The following is a 17,297-nucleotide window of genomic DNA, read 5'->3' as shown; positions in this document are numbered from 1 at the left end:
AAGAAATGAACTATCAATACACACAATGTACATGAATCTCCAGGGAATTATTCTAGAGTGAAAAAAAATCACATGCTGTATGATTCCATTAATGTAATATTCTTGAAATGATAAAAGTATAGAAGTGGTTGCCCGGGGTTAAGAAGTGTGTGAGGGCAAGAGGGAAGTAGGTGTGCCTATAAAAGGGAAACATGAGGGATCTGTATTACGGGTCCTTGTGGCGATAGAACTGTTCAGCATTGTGACCTTATGCATCTCAATGTCCTGGTTGTGATACTGTACTACAGGTTTGCAAGATGTTACCTTTGGGGGGGGGGGGGAATGGGTAAAGGGTACACGAGCTCTCTCTGTATTTTTTTTTTTCTTGAGATGGAGTCTCGCCTATTTTTTACAACTGCATGTGAATCTACAACTATCTCAAAATTAAAAGTTTAATTTTAAAAAAGATTTCCCACCAGAAACAACGTAGACTTCACACTTTCTTCAAATGCATTCTTTTTATTTGAGAAGGACGATCTCAAGCCAGTGCCCTTTGGGAAAGATGTCTTTCATCATCATGTACACCAGGATCAACCATTACTTTCAGCAAAGTACAAAAATACACACATCAGTGACTTCCGTACAATAAATACATAATCATGCATCCCACAATAAAAGGCACCGAAAACTGGTCACTTAGTAGTCATAAAAATTACTAGCTACATTAACAAAGCCACCCAAATTATCTGTACAAGGAAATGTAACAATATATTCCAAAGGTGAAAACACATAAAACATCTTTAAAATAGTAGGCAATAAATATCTCCATTGTATATATTTTAAAAATTATGCCATTGTAAACAGCATGTAAACAAACAAAACTCACGTTGTCTTACCATTATTAAAAGTAATTAGACCAAAGTTATAACCTCTGCTCTGTCAGGTATATTTCACTGGCAAGTGTGCTAAGCAGTTAAAAGTTTCACTCTTTTCTGCAGCAAACAGAGCCCACTGTGTAATAAATAGATAGATATTATCTGCATCTTTCAGACACAAGTGCTTAGTTTCAAAACAGACTACCAAAATGTAGTAAATTCCTAACTATAAATAATACAGCAAGGCTAAATTTAAAATACCTTTTCCAATGTAAGGGACAAAAGGAACTATACTCTTGTGTTTTCTACATGGTGATAAACAAGAGGCAAATGATTTCTGGTTATCTTTATTGAAAGATAAAATGAATGTGCTGAATGTCAGGGTAAAGTGTCCAATCTTTTGAGCCTCCTCCTTTTGTGGACCTTGTACAAAGTCGTACAAAGAGTAAAGCTGTATCACACTAAGCATTTTCTTTTGCTAGAGAACATAGAAATGGATGATACTTAATATTGATGGGAAACAATGACTTCAAAATAAGCCTATCAAACTGTGAATATACATACAAGTCGGGTTTTTTCCATACTTACTGACAATAAAGATACAGTTTTTTCCGTCTCATGAAGGAACCCTATTGTCTAACCATCCATAAATATCTAGAGAATTTTTTATAACTAAAAATATTTTGTTTCACCTATATATCAGTGCCTCATGGCACACAAGTACTAGTAATATTTACTATATGCTTAGATACGTATGCTGTCTGTTAAATATTATTACCGCCTACTCCTCATTCAAAATAATCAAGGAAACATCAACCCACATCTTCAAGTGGAGCCTCTGAAGTATACCAGAAAGCATTAATTTTTCCCTTCTACTGTGGGTTTACCATGCACAGCTCTTACATATTTTGGTGTGTGTGTCATCAAAAGGCATATATGCCTTCCTAAAATAAACTTTAAATGTGAGTTCACATTCTACAGATCAATCAGTCACTGGGATCACATGTATGGCTGTGGAAATAGGATTGATGAAATATGTACTTGACAAAACAGTCAAAATTATTGGTGGCTGACACAAAAATATAAAAATTGTGCACATAAAAATGGGATTACCTCTTTATGATAAAATAATTTGGTTAGTTTTTTTGGGTGGAAGGAGACTCCTCTCTGAAGTAACCTGAAAAACACTTGGTTTATAAAAGTCCTCCTAATACCTTAAACAGACTGTGGAAAAATAACTGTGAAAACAAACTTGGACTCTACCAGATGGGAGCTTTGTCTTATTTTATTTGTATCCCCAGAATCTAATTGAGTGCCAAGTATAGAGCAGGTAGAAAAGTCTAACGAGTGAATGAAGGAACAGGGCATTTCAGTTAATTACAAATATTTTGATTTTTTTTTTTTTTTTGAGACAGAGTCTCACTCTATTGTCCAGGCTGGAGTGCAGTGGTGCAATCTTGGCTCACTGCAACCTCCGCATCCTGGGTTCAAGCGATTCTCCTGCCTCAGCCTCCCAAGTAGCTGGGATTACAGGTGTGCATCACCATGCCTGGCTAGTTTTTGTATTTTTAGCAGAGAGAGGTTTCACCATGTTGACTTGTCTGGAACTCCTGACCTCAGGTAATCCACCCACTTCGGCCTCCCAAAGTGCTGGGATTACAGGTGTGAGCCACCACGCCTGGCCCTGATATTTAATTTTAGAAATTATTAACTTGGAAAAGCTTTCTGTGTCAGCCTTTATGAGTATTTGGTGATATGGTAGAAAGGCTTTATCTAATCCCAAAGAAAAACAGGCCCATAGGTAATAGTTTTTATTTTTAGTCCTTATATTCTATAGAGGGTGATAATAGTCACAAGCCTTCTTACGTTTACATTAAAATAATAACTCTAAATAACCTGAAATCACACAAACTCAGTCTATTTCCCCCCAGCTGAATATTATTTAAAAATTCCACCATCACTATTGCTTTTGATTCTTTCTGAAGTCTCATTATTGTCTGTAGGTAATCAGTATATGTATTTATGTGGACTGTATACACTAAATGTCTATAAAAGAGAAAGATGATCTTAGGGCATATTTATGAATTACAAATAAGAGTTTGGCAGTTATGTGAAAATGTTAGAAGCCTCATTTGGAGAAACAAGAATTCTGATTTGGCCAATATTTCTGACTTACAGCTAACAGATGATTATTTTTCACAAAACAACTGCTCTTCCTTGCTGTTTATCTTCTGTTGGTTTGCCCAGAGTGCACACATGCTCATGAATGCACACTTACCTCATGTGGACTTTCATGTGGAATTCTAAGCCTTTGTTTGTGAAAGTACACAAATATAGAGAAGTTTGGGTTTTATATTACCTTCATTCAAAAATATTTATCAAAGTCCTATTATGTGTAGCTAGACACTGAGAATACAAAGGGGAAGAGAGAAATTCAGTGGAAGAGACAGGTTGTGTGTGTGTGTGTAATTGAAATGTTATGTTATTTTAATAGAAAAAGTTTCAATAAACCATAGGCATGGAGGAAATACCTGCCTAGGGAAGTTAGGTAGGGCTTCACAGAAAGTTAAATTTGAACTGAGTCTTGAACATGTTCATCTATGGCATGTGATTATGCCAAGGCACTAAGTCATAAGTAGTTCCAAATTCCTGGATTACAAAAGTCAACAGAGGAAAGGTTGGTGAGGATACTAAAAAGGAAGAAAGAGGCGAGGTCATAGATACTAACTCATCTTGCTTAGGAGTTAGTTTGCTATTCTGTAATTTACAGAAAAAAGGGCCTACTTAAGAACTTTTAGCAAATTTGTTTTAGAGAGACCACTCTGGTGGGAAAGAGTGAAAGTAGAAAAACTAGTTGCTGGAAAAAAAAAAAAAAAAACCTATGGCAAAAGCACAGGAGTGAAAAATGGTGAGGGTTTGTTTGACGACGGCCTGAAAGGCAGCAATGAAATCAACACTTTACTGCAACTAATGAGAAACATAGCATAAAATGAGAATTCAACTTTTGACATAATCAAAAAATGAAATATGCAACTGCATACTGAAAAAAATTGATGCGGAAAATGCTTTTGCTTACAAAATCCAAAGCCAAGATTAAGATTAAGCATTTGTGTTATTCCATACTTTGGTTTATGAGTTTCTTGGGAGAAGAACCTAATTTGCATACCGTTGCTATGAAAACTGTGTCATCTTTCAAAAGCTTTCTGAAAGCTTTTCAAGTAAAAGGAGAGAAAACAAAAGAACTGTTCAAGTTTGCAATTCTCTCATCCTCATAATTATGTATATTTTTTTAAAATGCTGCACAATTATAATCTGTAAACAGAGCATGTTCTAATTAAAATTATAATTAATTTCAATTATACTAAGGTCACCTGTATGTCAGGTCATTATGGGAAGCAAATTCCCAGAAAAACAATTTCTTCCAGTCGCTGTACCAAATCATTCTGGATTAATCATTTAGAGATCTATTATCATGAAAATTAACTTGTGTCATTAAGACAAGTCAAAATTCCATGGTGATGAACTCCAATCTTTTCCCTGTATCATATGGCATTCCAACATTTTTGGGGCAGTGAGATGCAAAAGGAGCTCCAAATTATCATATTATACTATAATAAATACCAGATTTAGCAAAGAAATCTTTAGGTCAAGAATCAGATAGTGACAGAATTCAAATGTCATGTAAAAATCAAGTCATCGTTCACTGACTCTCATGTATAACTAATATAATGATTTTAACTAGGTTATTCTACTTTCTAATTTAATTCCCTTAATCATACCCAGAGTTCCATTAATTAATAAAGACAATCTCTAGTTAGTTTCTTTATGGGAAGTTTTGAAACTACTTTGCACGAAAGAATACCATTCCACAGTCAGAGAATGCAGTCAGTGATCCATGCTCTGGATTAAACATTCAGAACTCAGTACAGAGAAAGGAACATCACATACTCCATCTTTTTAACTACTAGTTTAAAGAGACATTTTCCTCTTTGGGGAGTTAAACTAAGAAAAGATATGAAGGACTTAACTTTAAAAAATATATATTCACATCTATAAAATTGTTGTTTGGCTTAAGTACTGAAAAAATGAAACTATTCAAAATTTTTGAAGATTTTAGAAGTGAGTTTTGGCCTATCTTAAAATGAATAATATGAACTGTAATATAACAGATGAAAATACCCATAATCTACTCTGGTACAAATGCTACTAATTTTAACTTTACTTTCATTTTTAAATTGAACATCAGGGATATCAATTTGAACTTCTAATTTCTAACCTCACCGTCTGGGAAGTCTATCTTTATATCTAAAATGACCGTGGGAAAGAAATTGTAAAATTAGGTATGATTCATACTTATATAATTCCTTTAGTAAAAGAAACGTTACCAAGTACTAACGACTGATAATACTGTGTGCCATTTCTAACTGGGGACACCAAGTCACCAAAACATAACTTGTAGAAAGGACACAATGAGCCAATGCCAAAGTCAGTTACAGAACTTGATAAATCTAAACCATATTCCCATCTCTAGGTATTGTGAATTTCAATAATTGTTTTGTTGTTTCAGTGAAAGGAAAAAATCCATTTAGCAATTATCATTGCTAATACTTATCAAGTTTAAGAAAGGCTTAGCAAGTTTAAGAAAATCTCCTTGGTCTGCAGGGTATGGTCTGATCCACATTTACTGGTGTTTTTCTATAGGAACCAGCTAAGTGTGTCTGACTAGTTCTCCAGACATCAATCACTGAGATGAGAAAGCACAGATATTTGCCCCATATCATAAACCCTTGTGTGGACTCCATCAAATATCTTGAATGATTAGGTCATCTGAACTACCTTCTTACTGACTTCTAAATTTCAACAGTAGGATGTGCTCCCTGAATTCACTAGTTAAGCTAAGATCTAGATACAGTCTCGGACTTTATCAATGTGATATTTTTTGTTTTGTGGGGGTGTGCTCAGCACACTATACAGCTCACGTGTACTTTGTGTTTCTACCATATAAGGTGAAAGAAATCTATGTTCAAACTATTTGTTCCCAAATCTTTGCCAAATAACCAACTCAAGTTCCTTCTTCCTATAATTTCCATGTAATTTCTCTCACCGGTTTTCTTTTTTTCCCCACCTCCAATAACCACTTGTGCAACAGTAAAATTAATATAAAACTCTTTGCCTTTAAAATTATAGTAAATTAATTATTGGTCTCCTGTGAGTTCTTAAATGGTACACAATACACCAACTGCTAACACTGTAACATAGAAGAAAACAGTTAAAGTTAGGGCTTATTAAAGCAATTTTCTTTGGTAAACCCCTGCTTCACATTAAGTCAAAACAGTTTTTTCTTCTTCCTTGAAAACATGTGTTTTATTCTGTGTGGTATGTTGTGCCATTATGTTTTAAATTTTTAGTTTTTTAAATAGTTAAATTGAGAGTAATTTTAAATAGAAATAATTCAAACAATTAAAATCTCACTGACTTGACAGAAACAAACAATTATCCATAATGGTTACTATCCCAGAACCAAATGCAAACATATGTTAAAAATATCCACCCTGGAACCAAGAACTGCTAGATATGTGAAGGGGTTCAAAATTCTTCTTTTTTCCCCCGAGACAGAGTCTCGCTCTGTCGCCCAGGCTGGAGTGCAGTGGCGAGATCTTGGCTCACTGCAACCTCCACCTCCTGGGTTCAAGCAATTCTCCTGCCTCAGCCTCCTGAGTAGCTGGGATTACAGGCACCCACCACCACGCCTGGCTAATTTTTGTATTATGTTGGCCATGCTGGTCTCGAACTCCTGACCTCAGGTAATCTACCTCCCTTGGCTTTCCAAAGTGCTGGGATTACAGGCCTGAGCCACAGCGCTCAGCCACGGTTCAAGATTCCTAACGTTCATTTGAATGTCATATTGGCAGTACAATCACTGAGATCTCTCTTCAACTAAAACTGAGAATTGGCTACAGAAAATAAGTTGTGACATGAAGATAAAATACATATTGGCAAAATATAACGCACTGAATCCCTTGGCTACATTAAATCCTTAATATTGGTGATTTCATTTTGGCTTTATATTTTTAAAAAATATTTATTTTAAACACGAAACTTATTTTTTTAACAGAGTGTCTATTACTATTCTGCTATTACAGTAAAGAATACAGTTTTTTAAAAGGAAAATAGTTGGGCATCTGTTTGACAGAAATGAGTACTTCAAGTACATAAGTAAATCATCAACAGAACTATACACTCTAAGCAACAGCAGTAAAAAGGAAAAGAGCTAGAATATGTATTTCATATAAAGCTTAAATTTCCCAACATAATAAATAAATGCACTGATTTATACAACTTGTGGAAACCTTCTTTTGATGATTACAAGTAATACTGTCTGTTACTGACTTTGCTGATACCAGCACTGCCTCACATAGAGAAATTCAAAGGTAAAATTCTTGCTCCTAATGCCACAAAATATACAAAGCTTTTATATTTGTTATTAAATATTTTGTCTGCCAAAAATCCTGCAAACTAAAATACATCTTGGCAGTTTGAATAGCCAGCATAATTATTTTGATACAAAAAGATAAGAAAAATTTTAATATGAAAATTAATAACAGCAAAAGGAGAAACCTGTTGTATAAATAGATATTTTAACATAAAAGTGAGATTTATCTCACTTAAGAGGAAGAAAAACATTCGATACAACTTACTTGAAGATTTGAAAATAATTATATTTTCCCAGCTCTAGATAAATATATTACTTGAATTTACTAGTCTTCTTCAATATACAATATATAACTCACAAAACTGGGAATGTTACAATACCAAAACCTTTCACAGCACTAGTTACCAGTTACCAGAACTGTAAGAAATATTTAGCTACATATCAGCTTAATACTTGGTATACAGAAATAGATATGGCTAAGCTGTGGGAAACAATAGTGCAATCAAACATTAAGGACAACAAAACATATTCTTTTTCCTTTTTAGTTTGTATATATAACTGCATTACCCTACCTTAATGGCATTATCAACTGAGTATGAAACTTCTTTATTTTAATGCATTTTAAAAGTAACCCTTTTTTTAGGTTTGGTTAATTCACTTTTGAAATGCAGTTCCTATGGAATACCCACACTATTTATAAAATCCTATGTAATGAATAACTTGCAGCTAAAATGAAATATTTTATGTGAAGTTTTTAATAATTTTTAAGTAGTAGCTTGGTTTTCATTTTTCCAACTAAAACTTGGAAGTGTATAAAAAACTAAGAGAGTATATAAATAATGTAAATAGAATATCTTAGTTACATGGAGGGAATTAATCTGTTCGCCTATATTATGTAATATGGAGTTTATCATGAACAGAGTTTAACAGTCTCAGTCTGAGTTACTCTGTTAAACTTCTTTTCCTAAAAATATCAGAAATAATTATACAAACAGGTGCAGTCCAGCTGTCTTTGATCTCTGTTCTCTACAATGATAAAACTTTATAGTTTTTCTTCTAACATAAATGTCTCCAAACAAAACTTGGAAAGAAATAATAAAGAGAAAATAAGATAAGAAAAAATTAATGCTTTGTGTATTATAAAAACCAATAATCATCACGTTTTAAAAGTTGCAGTTACTTCTTTAAGAAGGCCTCCTATTACAAAGGCATCATATTACTAACTTTGGACACAGAGATTGCTATACAAAAGCAATCAGGGGATGCCACAGAAGAGAAAAGCCCCAGACGTCATGGCACTGGGGCAGGCAGTGAGAGGAGAGAACCCCATGGCAACCAAGTGCTGTGGGGACTGCTCTGGGAGGCTATTCTATTGGCTAACAATTACTAGTGGAGGAATTTTCACTTCTCACTCCTCATTTCGGCTGATCTAAAGAATTTGGTGTTTTAAAACTGCCACTTGTATTATCAAACTTCAAACCCACTCTTACCCAACTTACATCTGAGAGACGTAGGATGAGTTAATTGGAGTGGGGCGTAGAGGGGGCAGACAGGAGAGATCCTAAATGTCAAGGTTGAGAGATGCATTGTTTTTACAGTTTAATTAAGGGCTATATCCTTAAAGAATTCATATCCATAGAGCATGAAAGTCCACTATGTTGACAGTCCAGTTGGATATAAAAGATGTTTTACTTTAGAAGTGCTGTATAGTGGCAGCCCCTATAACTTTCTAAGTCATAGCTCTGCATAATATTTTCTTCCTTGATTCCTGTTAAAAATAAGTTCCATGAAGACAAAAATATTGTCCTCTTTATTAATAAAAATTAACTAAAGCATCTCTAGGCAATTGTGTTTTGGTACATTATATCAATAGGTAAAAGTTATTAAGAGAAGGATTCTTGACAATAAGTCTTATTGGGAAAAATCTTATTATAGAATTAAGTAAACTGTTATTTGGGGGTCAAGAATATGAAATATTATTTTTCAGGCACTATTTTAAGGAATTATTAACCATGTGAACATCAAGATAAGTGAGCGTAAGGAAAACAGATCTAAATCTAGCAAAGCAAGCCTTTTTAGAGGGCTTAAATGAGATTAACTTGTAATCATCTTGGTTCATCCCTTTTCTTTCTTTTTTGCATGACTAATTCATTCAATGTGTGTGTACTGCTATGTGTCCTCATGCATGAGCTATGTCAACAAGGACAATCTACTGATAAGAGAAAATGAAAATATACAAGTTGTAGGAGACTAAACATGGTTTTAACTTATCTCAGTACATATTTTTATGAAATGTTCCCCATGATTAAGTTGTAAACAAATGAACATGCCACATGTCAACAAACTGAGCAAACGTGGATTGTTAGTGACTTAGAGGTGGAGGGAGGGCTAGAGAGAGGCCAGCTGTGTTGGTCCGCCAATCTCCTGTGTCCCACATTGGCTACCAAAATACAACCACTGGGTAGGTAGGGCTCATCTAGAATCAGAATTAGGAATAAGGATTGAGAAGAAAACTCAGCAAAGGTGATGAATGAGTTTCAGCTCATTGCTGGAATTAGCTGAAGAATGAATAGGAAACAGTGGATGAAGGAACAAGCTATTCCGGGGACCTTTTGAAGCCCTCGGACCTCACATCCCTAATAGCTAAGGAAGGATAAAATGGATGTAGGCCAGTGCTAATCATTTGAGAAAGTTTGCTAAAGGAAGATTTTGATTCCGTAGATCTGAAGTGGACCTGAAATTCTGCATTTCTGTAAGCTCCCAGGTAATATTGATGCTGCTGGCCCATGGATCACATTTTGAGTAGCAATGATCTACACCAGTGCTGTCCAATAGAATTTTTGCAGTGATGGAAATTTTCTACATCTGTACTGTCCACTATGGTTACTGAACACTTGAAATGTAGTTAGTGCAACTGAGAAATGGAATTTCTAATTAAATTAATTTTTTTAAAGAGTAGGGGTCTTGCCCTGCTGCCCAGGCTGGAGGGCAGTAGCATGATCATGGCTCACTGCAGCCTTGAACTCCTGGTCTCAAGCAATCCTCCCACCTCAGCCTTCAGAGTAACAGGGACTACAGGCACATGCCACCATGCCTAGCTAGTTAAAAAAAAATGTTTTTTCAGAGACAGGGTCTCACTATGTTGCCGAGGCTGGTCTCAAACTCCTGGCCTCAAGCCATCCTCCCTCCTCAGCCTCCTGAGTCACCAGAATTACAGGCTTGTGCCATTGTGCCTGGCTTAATTAAATTACATTTAAATTTAGATAGCCACATGTAGCTACAATATCAGACAGGATAGATCTAGACATTCATGGGTCATTTCTTGTCGGCAAGAACAATATATATCACAGTCCTAAATGATCTAATCCATCAATTCATTTAGATTATCTAGCAAGTATCCTTTTACAGAATGCAAACTGTAAAATTAGTGTCTTTAAATTGTTTTCTTCCTAACACTTAGTTAAATGACCCACCATGTATGCTTAAGCAAGAAATGAAAGGGGTCATTTTGTAGTGGGTTAATTGATGGGGAAAGGAAAGTAGAAGGCAGTGAGAATTTCAGCAACCATGATTATATTGGACATTGGGAAAATGAAGAGCCAGAATGTAGGAAAGAAACTCAGAAAGGGAGGTGAAGAGACACTAAAGAGAAATATTGCATACTCAGGAATTTTATTTAGGTCTCATTCTGTCCCTTTCCTCCTTTAAAAGCAAGTTCTTCCTCAGGAAACGGAACTGAAAGAAAATACATTCTGGCTGATGGCCTCCCCTTCCCTGCCCTCCCACCAGCCCTGATCCTCCAGGTGAGGAAGAGCCTATCAGGGAGAAGAGGTGACAATTCCAGCTATTACAGTCATTGCAGTCAGGTGCAGGTGGGAACTTCTCACCCCAGCTCATGCATGGATCAAAGCACAGAGGCCCCATCCCACTCCCCAAAGCTGTGATCCGATCCCATGGAGAAGCCCTTCCCTACTTTTTATTTTTTTTTGGTAACCACATCTGCTTTAAGAAGAGGAATTATTTATGATACTGACAAGAGCCTAAGGAGTCTCTGAAGACCCCCTCCTGGAAACAGGTGTCAGTGAAGTCATTTGGGCCTTGCACAGCCATGCATAGACAAAGCATACAGAGAAAATTGCTCTCATTTAACAAAAAGTATATCCAAATTGTCATTTTGTAGAATTTCCCTCATCCAAAGCCATTTGCAGGAAAATTCTAGGTAATTAAGGATTCCATTAAGAGACTCAGGCTCTACCAACCGAGCTAGCCAGAAATGCACTGTAGGATTCCATTAACTGAGACTTTACAGCATATACAAAAGATGTTACCTACCAGTGAAAAGATCACCAAACAAACAAACAAACAAAAATTCAATCCTTCACATCACACTCTTAAATTTGGGACACGTCATAGCTAGACTCTTTTCTATTAGCAAAGGGGGATGGGGGGTGAAAATCAATATACATATTTATATTAATACATTATTTATGCTAGAGTTCTTCCCCTTCTTTCCCTCATATTTCCTTTTTTTAGTAGAGATGGACAGAGATCTGTAATGTCAGAGAGTTCTGGGAACCTGGCACCTACTGTTTGGTTGCACAGGAAAGTGTTCACAGGAGCAGGACAGCACTTAGGTGGGACTATCAGAGGGACTGAAAAAGGAGACCTCTGACTTCATAAGTGCAGATACAATTAGAATAATTGAGTAATTCATGACTATTTTTTTTTTTTGAGATGGAGTCTTACTCTGTCACCCAGGCTAGAGTACAGTGGTGGGATCTCAGCTCACTGCAACCTCCATCTCCTGGGTTCAAGCAATTCTCCTGCCTCAGCCTCCCGAGTAGCTGGGATTACAGGTGCCCGCCAACACACCCGGCTAATTTTTGTAGTTTTAGTAGAGATGAGGTTTCACTACACTGGTCAGGCTGGTCTCGAACTCCTGACCTCAGGTGATCTACTCACCTCAACCTCCCAAAGTGCTGGGATTACAGGTGTGAGCCACAGCACCCTGCCTCACGACTCTTTTTAAACTACTTGATATAACTGTCTTTGGAAAATTTCCATTTATTTACAACTTAGGTAAAATATATAGTCAGACATACTTGATCAGGAATCCCTCAGGGTCATTTATTTTAAAGACATTAAAATTTTGTGATTTTTACTAGTAGTTAAATACCCAAGTTATAAACAAGAGTAAAGGGTCAAACAGTTAAACTCCTTTGATATAATTAAATAATATACCTGACAATAGTTCATTTTAAACGCTCGCCTATTAGTATTTCTCTTTAAACACTGGGGAAATAATTGTCTAGAAAATATCAATGATGCCATATCACAAGATTATATGTATGTAGGTATATATATACACATATAAATGTATATGTGTATGTATGTGTATATACACATATATGTGTATATGTATATATCTGTGTGTATATATATCTATTAAGCACCTAGCAGGCTACTTCATAAAAATTGTCACCACTGAGTCAGTACCCTGTTTATTTCTCTTATATACAAATTTTAAAATATTATAATTAATGTTTTGGTATATAATGGCTAAAGAAAGCTTATTTAAGGATATTTTTGTGACTTTTTGATACGTATGCCTTTGGCTTTCAAAGATTTGATCACTGTAATGTTAACTTCTAATAATAAGCTACACTGAAGTAGAGTGGTTTAGAAAAAGGAGAATAATATCCACCTGATAAGAATTAAGAATTAAGTGAGATAATAATAATAACAACATAAAGCCCTTAAGAAAAAATTTAAATCTCTTCTGTTCGGAAGTTCGTGTCGGAAGTCACTGTAGAGAGCGGGTGAGTCTGGGTTATCTGTCAGTATATAAATCTCAGTTAGGACCTCAGGGAATTCCTGGATATCAACACTTTACTATATTATAAATTCAAATAGAATATTAAATAATTATTAAATTGAAATTAAAAATTAGAAACAAAATGTGGAAATTTTGGTTTGGAAAGCTGTAACAAGTTTTGTCAGGTAAGGGAGCACGTAATTTTATGAAAATATCCAGAGAATTTTCTTAACGTGCACACCTACTGCTTATCATAGATTGAAATAAAATTGACTTGCATATGATGTATATCATTTGTTGATTATGACACAGACACACTTTCGCAAAGTCTTAGGTACAGAATATTTATGCAAAATCCCACATTAAAAAACAGAAAAGTGCAGTGCCCTTAGCCAACAAAAATGTACTTTAGTAATAAATTAAATCCCATTAACATTAAAACTGACAAGAAAGCTATTTAAAGTGTTACAATATTAGATGTGACATGCAAGAAAAAGAAAGACATTTCAGGCAGGAACATCGTGCATTAAGATTTGCATTCATTCATAGTATTGGAAAGGTTTTCAACATATTCTTTGACCGCTAAGCACTAGGAGTTGGAGGTGATACCAATCTACATTCAAATCACAACTTAATTTATATTTTAGTCTCCTAACCTATGATTTTAAGAAAATGGCCAATGCCCCCCAGTAATGAAACCCAGGAAGTTTTAACCACATATTGTTACGCAGTTGCACGTAGGAACATTCCATCAGACCAGATCTATGGAAAGTAAACATTTTGCAATTCCACCTTTTAGACAATGCAATCGTCTCAGATTCCTCCTACCTTATTACTATTGTGAATATATTTGAACATGTCAGGTTTGCACAAAAAGAAAATGGCTTTGTGGAATGTATTGTTTGGCACAAAAATATTTTCTAATACCTCAAATCAAAATTTCACCCACAGCAAAATATCAAGCCACAGAAATGCTTCAGTGGTGCTTACTTATCTAAGCAGAAAACTACAAGAACAGCCACTTGCTTCCAAGGACTTTGTATTAAGTGGCAATAACTTCTCTTCCAAGGAATAGCACCAATATGATTACACCTCCGACTGTGGAGTGCTCCTTCCAAGCTCTTTAATTCCCTGGAGAATTCGCTTCACATGGCCCACTTTCGGTATCCCCAGGTCCTAAAATAAAAGAACAGGAAAAGTTAGAAAGAATTAAAAATGAAAGAAAAAACGCAGAAAGAAAATTTTAAAAATGAAAGAAAAGGAAAAAAGTTTATTGATAATAGAAAATTGGGGATTAAATATTTAACCAGCAAGAAACATAATTAGCATTCAGTTCATTCATTTTAGTTTATATTCAGTGATTCGGGAAGTGAAAGCTACAAAAATAAGTTCATAAAACAAAAATAAGCTGACACCAAAGAATTCCCAACTGGTACAAAAAAAAAATCACATTCTACATAAACTCTTAACTGTGACATTCTCATAATTATACACAGTGGCTTTTGACTTTAAAAGTCAAAACCAATTTAGTTTCTTTATTTCTTTCTCTCTTTCTTTTCTTTCTTTCTCTTTTCTTTCTTTCTTTCTTTCCTTTCTTTCTTTCTTTCTGTCTCTCTTTTTCTCTTTCTTTCTTTGCTCTTTCTCCCTCTCTCTCTGTCTCAAAGGCTCTTTAGGGATCTCTGAGAATAAAATGATGCGGGACAGCAGGGCACCCACAATTAGTCCTAAGGCAACATTTCTTGCAGCACTAAAATATTAAATTTAAAAGTGAGAACTAATTCTAGAGAAAGATACCAGTACCTGCTACATAAATTTGGACTGTAAATGCATTTGCAGTTGCATTACAAGTCTTCGATTTGAGAGGAATATTTAATTTAAACAGTCTTTATACTTTGTAATGTAAGTGTGTAAAAAATTACTTAAACATAATTATCTGTTGGTTGATGCTTTCCCTCAAAACACTATTGGCTCTTTTCTCTCAAAATTATTATTCTTGCTTCTTAAAGAAACTTCTTCTTATGAGTGCCAAGAATTCAATATTTAACTTTCAGAAATAGATGATGACTGCCGAGTGCGCACAGCAAGTACTTTGCAAATATTTGTTGCAGGAATAAATTAAACCTATCCAAGGGTAAATAACTGCTAGTTATTCACTCTCTGAAAAACTAAAAGAAAGAGTTAAGGCCTCCAAATTCTAGTTTCTTTAAGTGAAAGGCATAGTCAGTTTGCTAATATGTGAAGTCAAACAACTTCTTCAAAAAAAATTGAAATATTTGAAAATTATTAAAAAGATGACTTCCAAAATGGCCTAAAAAAACAGGGTTATAAAATAAAATAACTTGTCTGAGAACATAAAGATTCCAAATATCCACCCTGTTTTGTAATTTATTTATTTTTCAACTATTAAATGAAATAGATCAAACTGGTTTAAGTCTTCAGTCATTGTCTCTCTCTTTCTCCCCTTTACCCTTTAAGAGCTCTTGGGGTTCTTTAGCAGTAATGAATCCTTCTGGAAAATACTCTTTCCATAGCCAATGCTATTGCCAAACTTGAGATAATTTCAAGATATTTCATAAATATTTAACTAACTCAGAAAAATATTTTCTCCTATGACACGGGGCATCCAAAATTAGTCCTAAGGCAACTATACATTTCTTGAATATGTGCTAAAGTATCAAGCTTAAAAGCAAGGCCAAATCCTAGAGGAATATACCAATGCTTGCTACCCAAATTTGAAATGTACATGCATTTACAGTCACATTTAGAGTTTTTGAGTGGAATATTTAAATATCTTTACACTTTGTGAAAACATAGGTATCCAACTACAAAATATATTTAAATATTAAATATTTTATTTTAGGACATAAATACATTGTATTCTCAAGACTAAATCTTCTTTGGGGGAGGTAGAATCTATTTAGAATTACTATTTTGGTAAAAAATGAGAAGAATGTTTTCCATAAAATTACATTAACTTCTTAGCTATACTTTTTTTTTTTTAATTAATTTCATTTAATTTTAAGTTCCAGGATACATGTGCAGGATGTGCAGGTTCGTTACATAGGTAAAAGTGTGCCATGGTAGTTTGCTGCACCTATCAACTCATCACCTAGGTAGTAAGCCCCACAGGCATTAGCTATTTATCCTGATATTCTCCCCTCCTTCTGCCCCCACAACAGGACCCAGTGTATGTTGTTCCCCTCCCTGTGCCTCTGTGTTCTCATTGTTTAGCTCCCACTTATAAGAACATGTGGTGTTTGGTTTTCTGTTCCTGTGTTAGTTTACTGAGGATAATGACTTTCAGCTCCATCCATGTCCCTGCAAAGGACATGATCCAGTTCCTTTTCATGGCTGCATAGTATTCCATGGTGTATCTATACACCACATTTTCTTTATCCAGTCTACAATTTTTTTTTTTTTTTTTTTTTAGACAGAGTCTCACACTGTCGCCTGGGCTGGAGTGCAATGGCGTGATCTTGGCTCACTGCAACCTCTGCTTCCAAGGTTCGAATGATTCTCCTGCCTCAGCCTCCCAAGTAGCTGGGATTACAGGTGCCTGCCACCATGCTTGGCTGATTTTTTTTCTATTTTTAGTAGAGACAAGGTTTCACTATGTTGCCCAGGCTGATCTCGAATGCCTGACCTCGTGATCCACCTGCCTCGGCCTCCCAAAGTGCTGGGATTACAGACGTGAGCCACTGTGCCCAGCCTGTCCAGTCTACCATTGATGGGCATTTGGGTTGATTCCATGTCTTTGCTATTGTGAATAGTGCTGCAATGAACATATATGTGCATGTATCTTTATAATAGAATGATTTATATTCCTGTGGGTATATATCCAGTAATGGGATTGCTGGGTCAAATGGTATTTCTGGTTCTAGGTCTTTGAGGGATTGCCACACTGTTTTCCACAATGATTGAACTAATTTACATTCCCACCAACAGTGTAAAAGCTTTCCTATTTCTCCACAGCCTCACCAGCACCTGTTGCTTCTTGACTTTTTAATAATTGCCATTCTCACTAGCGTGAGATGGTATCTCATTGAGGTTTTGATTTGCACTTCTCTAATGATCACTGATGTTGAACTTTTTTTCATATGTTTGTTGGCCACATGTCTTCTTTTGAGAAATGTCTGTTCATGTCCTTTGCTCACTTTTTAATGGGGTTTTTTTTTTCTTGTACATTTGTTTAAGT

The 17,297-nt window shown here is 35.3% G+C and overlaps 1 protein-coding gene across 5 annotated transcripts in view; it reads right to left on the bottom strand.

Annotated features, from left to right (window-relative positions):
- Positions 1 to 478: 478 nt before the first annotated feature.
- DGKH (diacylglycerol kinase eta) overlaps positions 479 to 17,297 on the bottom strand; it is a 200,917-nt gene continuing 184,098 nt past the window's right edge. For 3 of the 5 annotated variants that reach the window (XM_030813333.1, XM_030813332.1, XM_030813334.1), the window contains one exon: positions 13,159 to 14,278. In XM_030813333.1, coding sequence (XP_030669193.1) covers positions 14,189 to 14,278 — 90 coding nt within the window. In that variant the 3' untranslated portion in view covers positions 13,159 to 14,188. Of the gene's footprint in view, positions 14,279 to 17,297 lie in introns of all 5 variants that reach the window. The other 2 variants (XM_030813330.1, XM_030813331.1) reach the window with 1 other exon arrangement.

The sequence above is a fragment of the Nomascus leucogenys genome, chromosome 5 (genome assembly GCF_006542625.1).
Source record: "Nomascus leucogenys isolate Asia chromosome 5, Asia_NLE_v1, whole genome shotgun sequence".
NCBI classification, from domain to species: domain Eukaryota; kingdom Metazoa; phylum Chordata; class Mammalia; order Primates; family Hylobatidae; genus Nomascus; species Nomascus leucogenys.
Note: the sequence above shows the minus strand (reverse complement) of the source record. Positions and strands in the feature narration are given on the sequence as shown.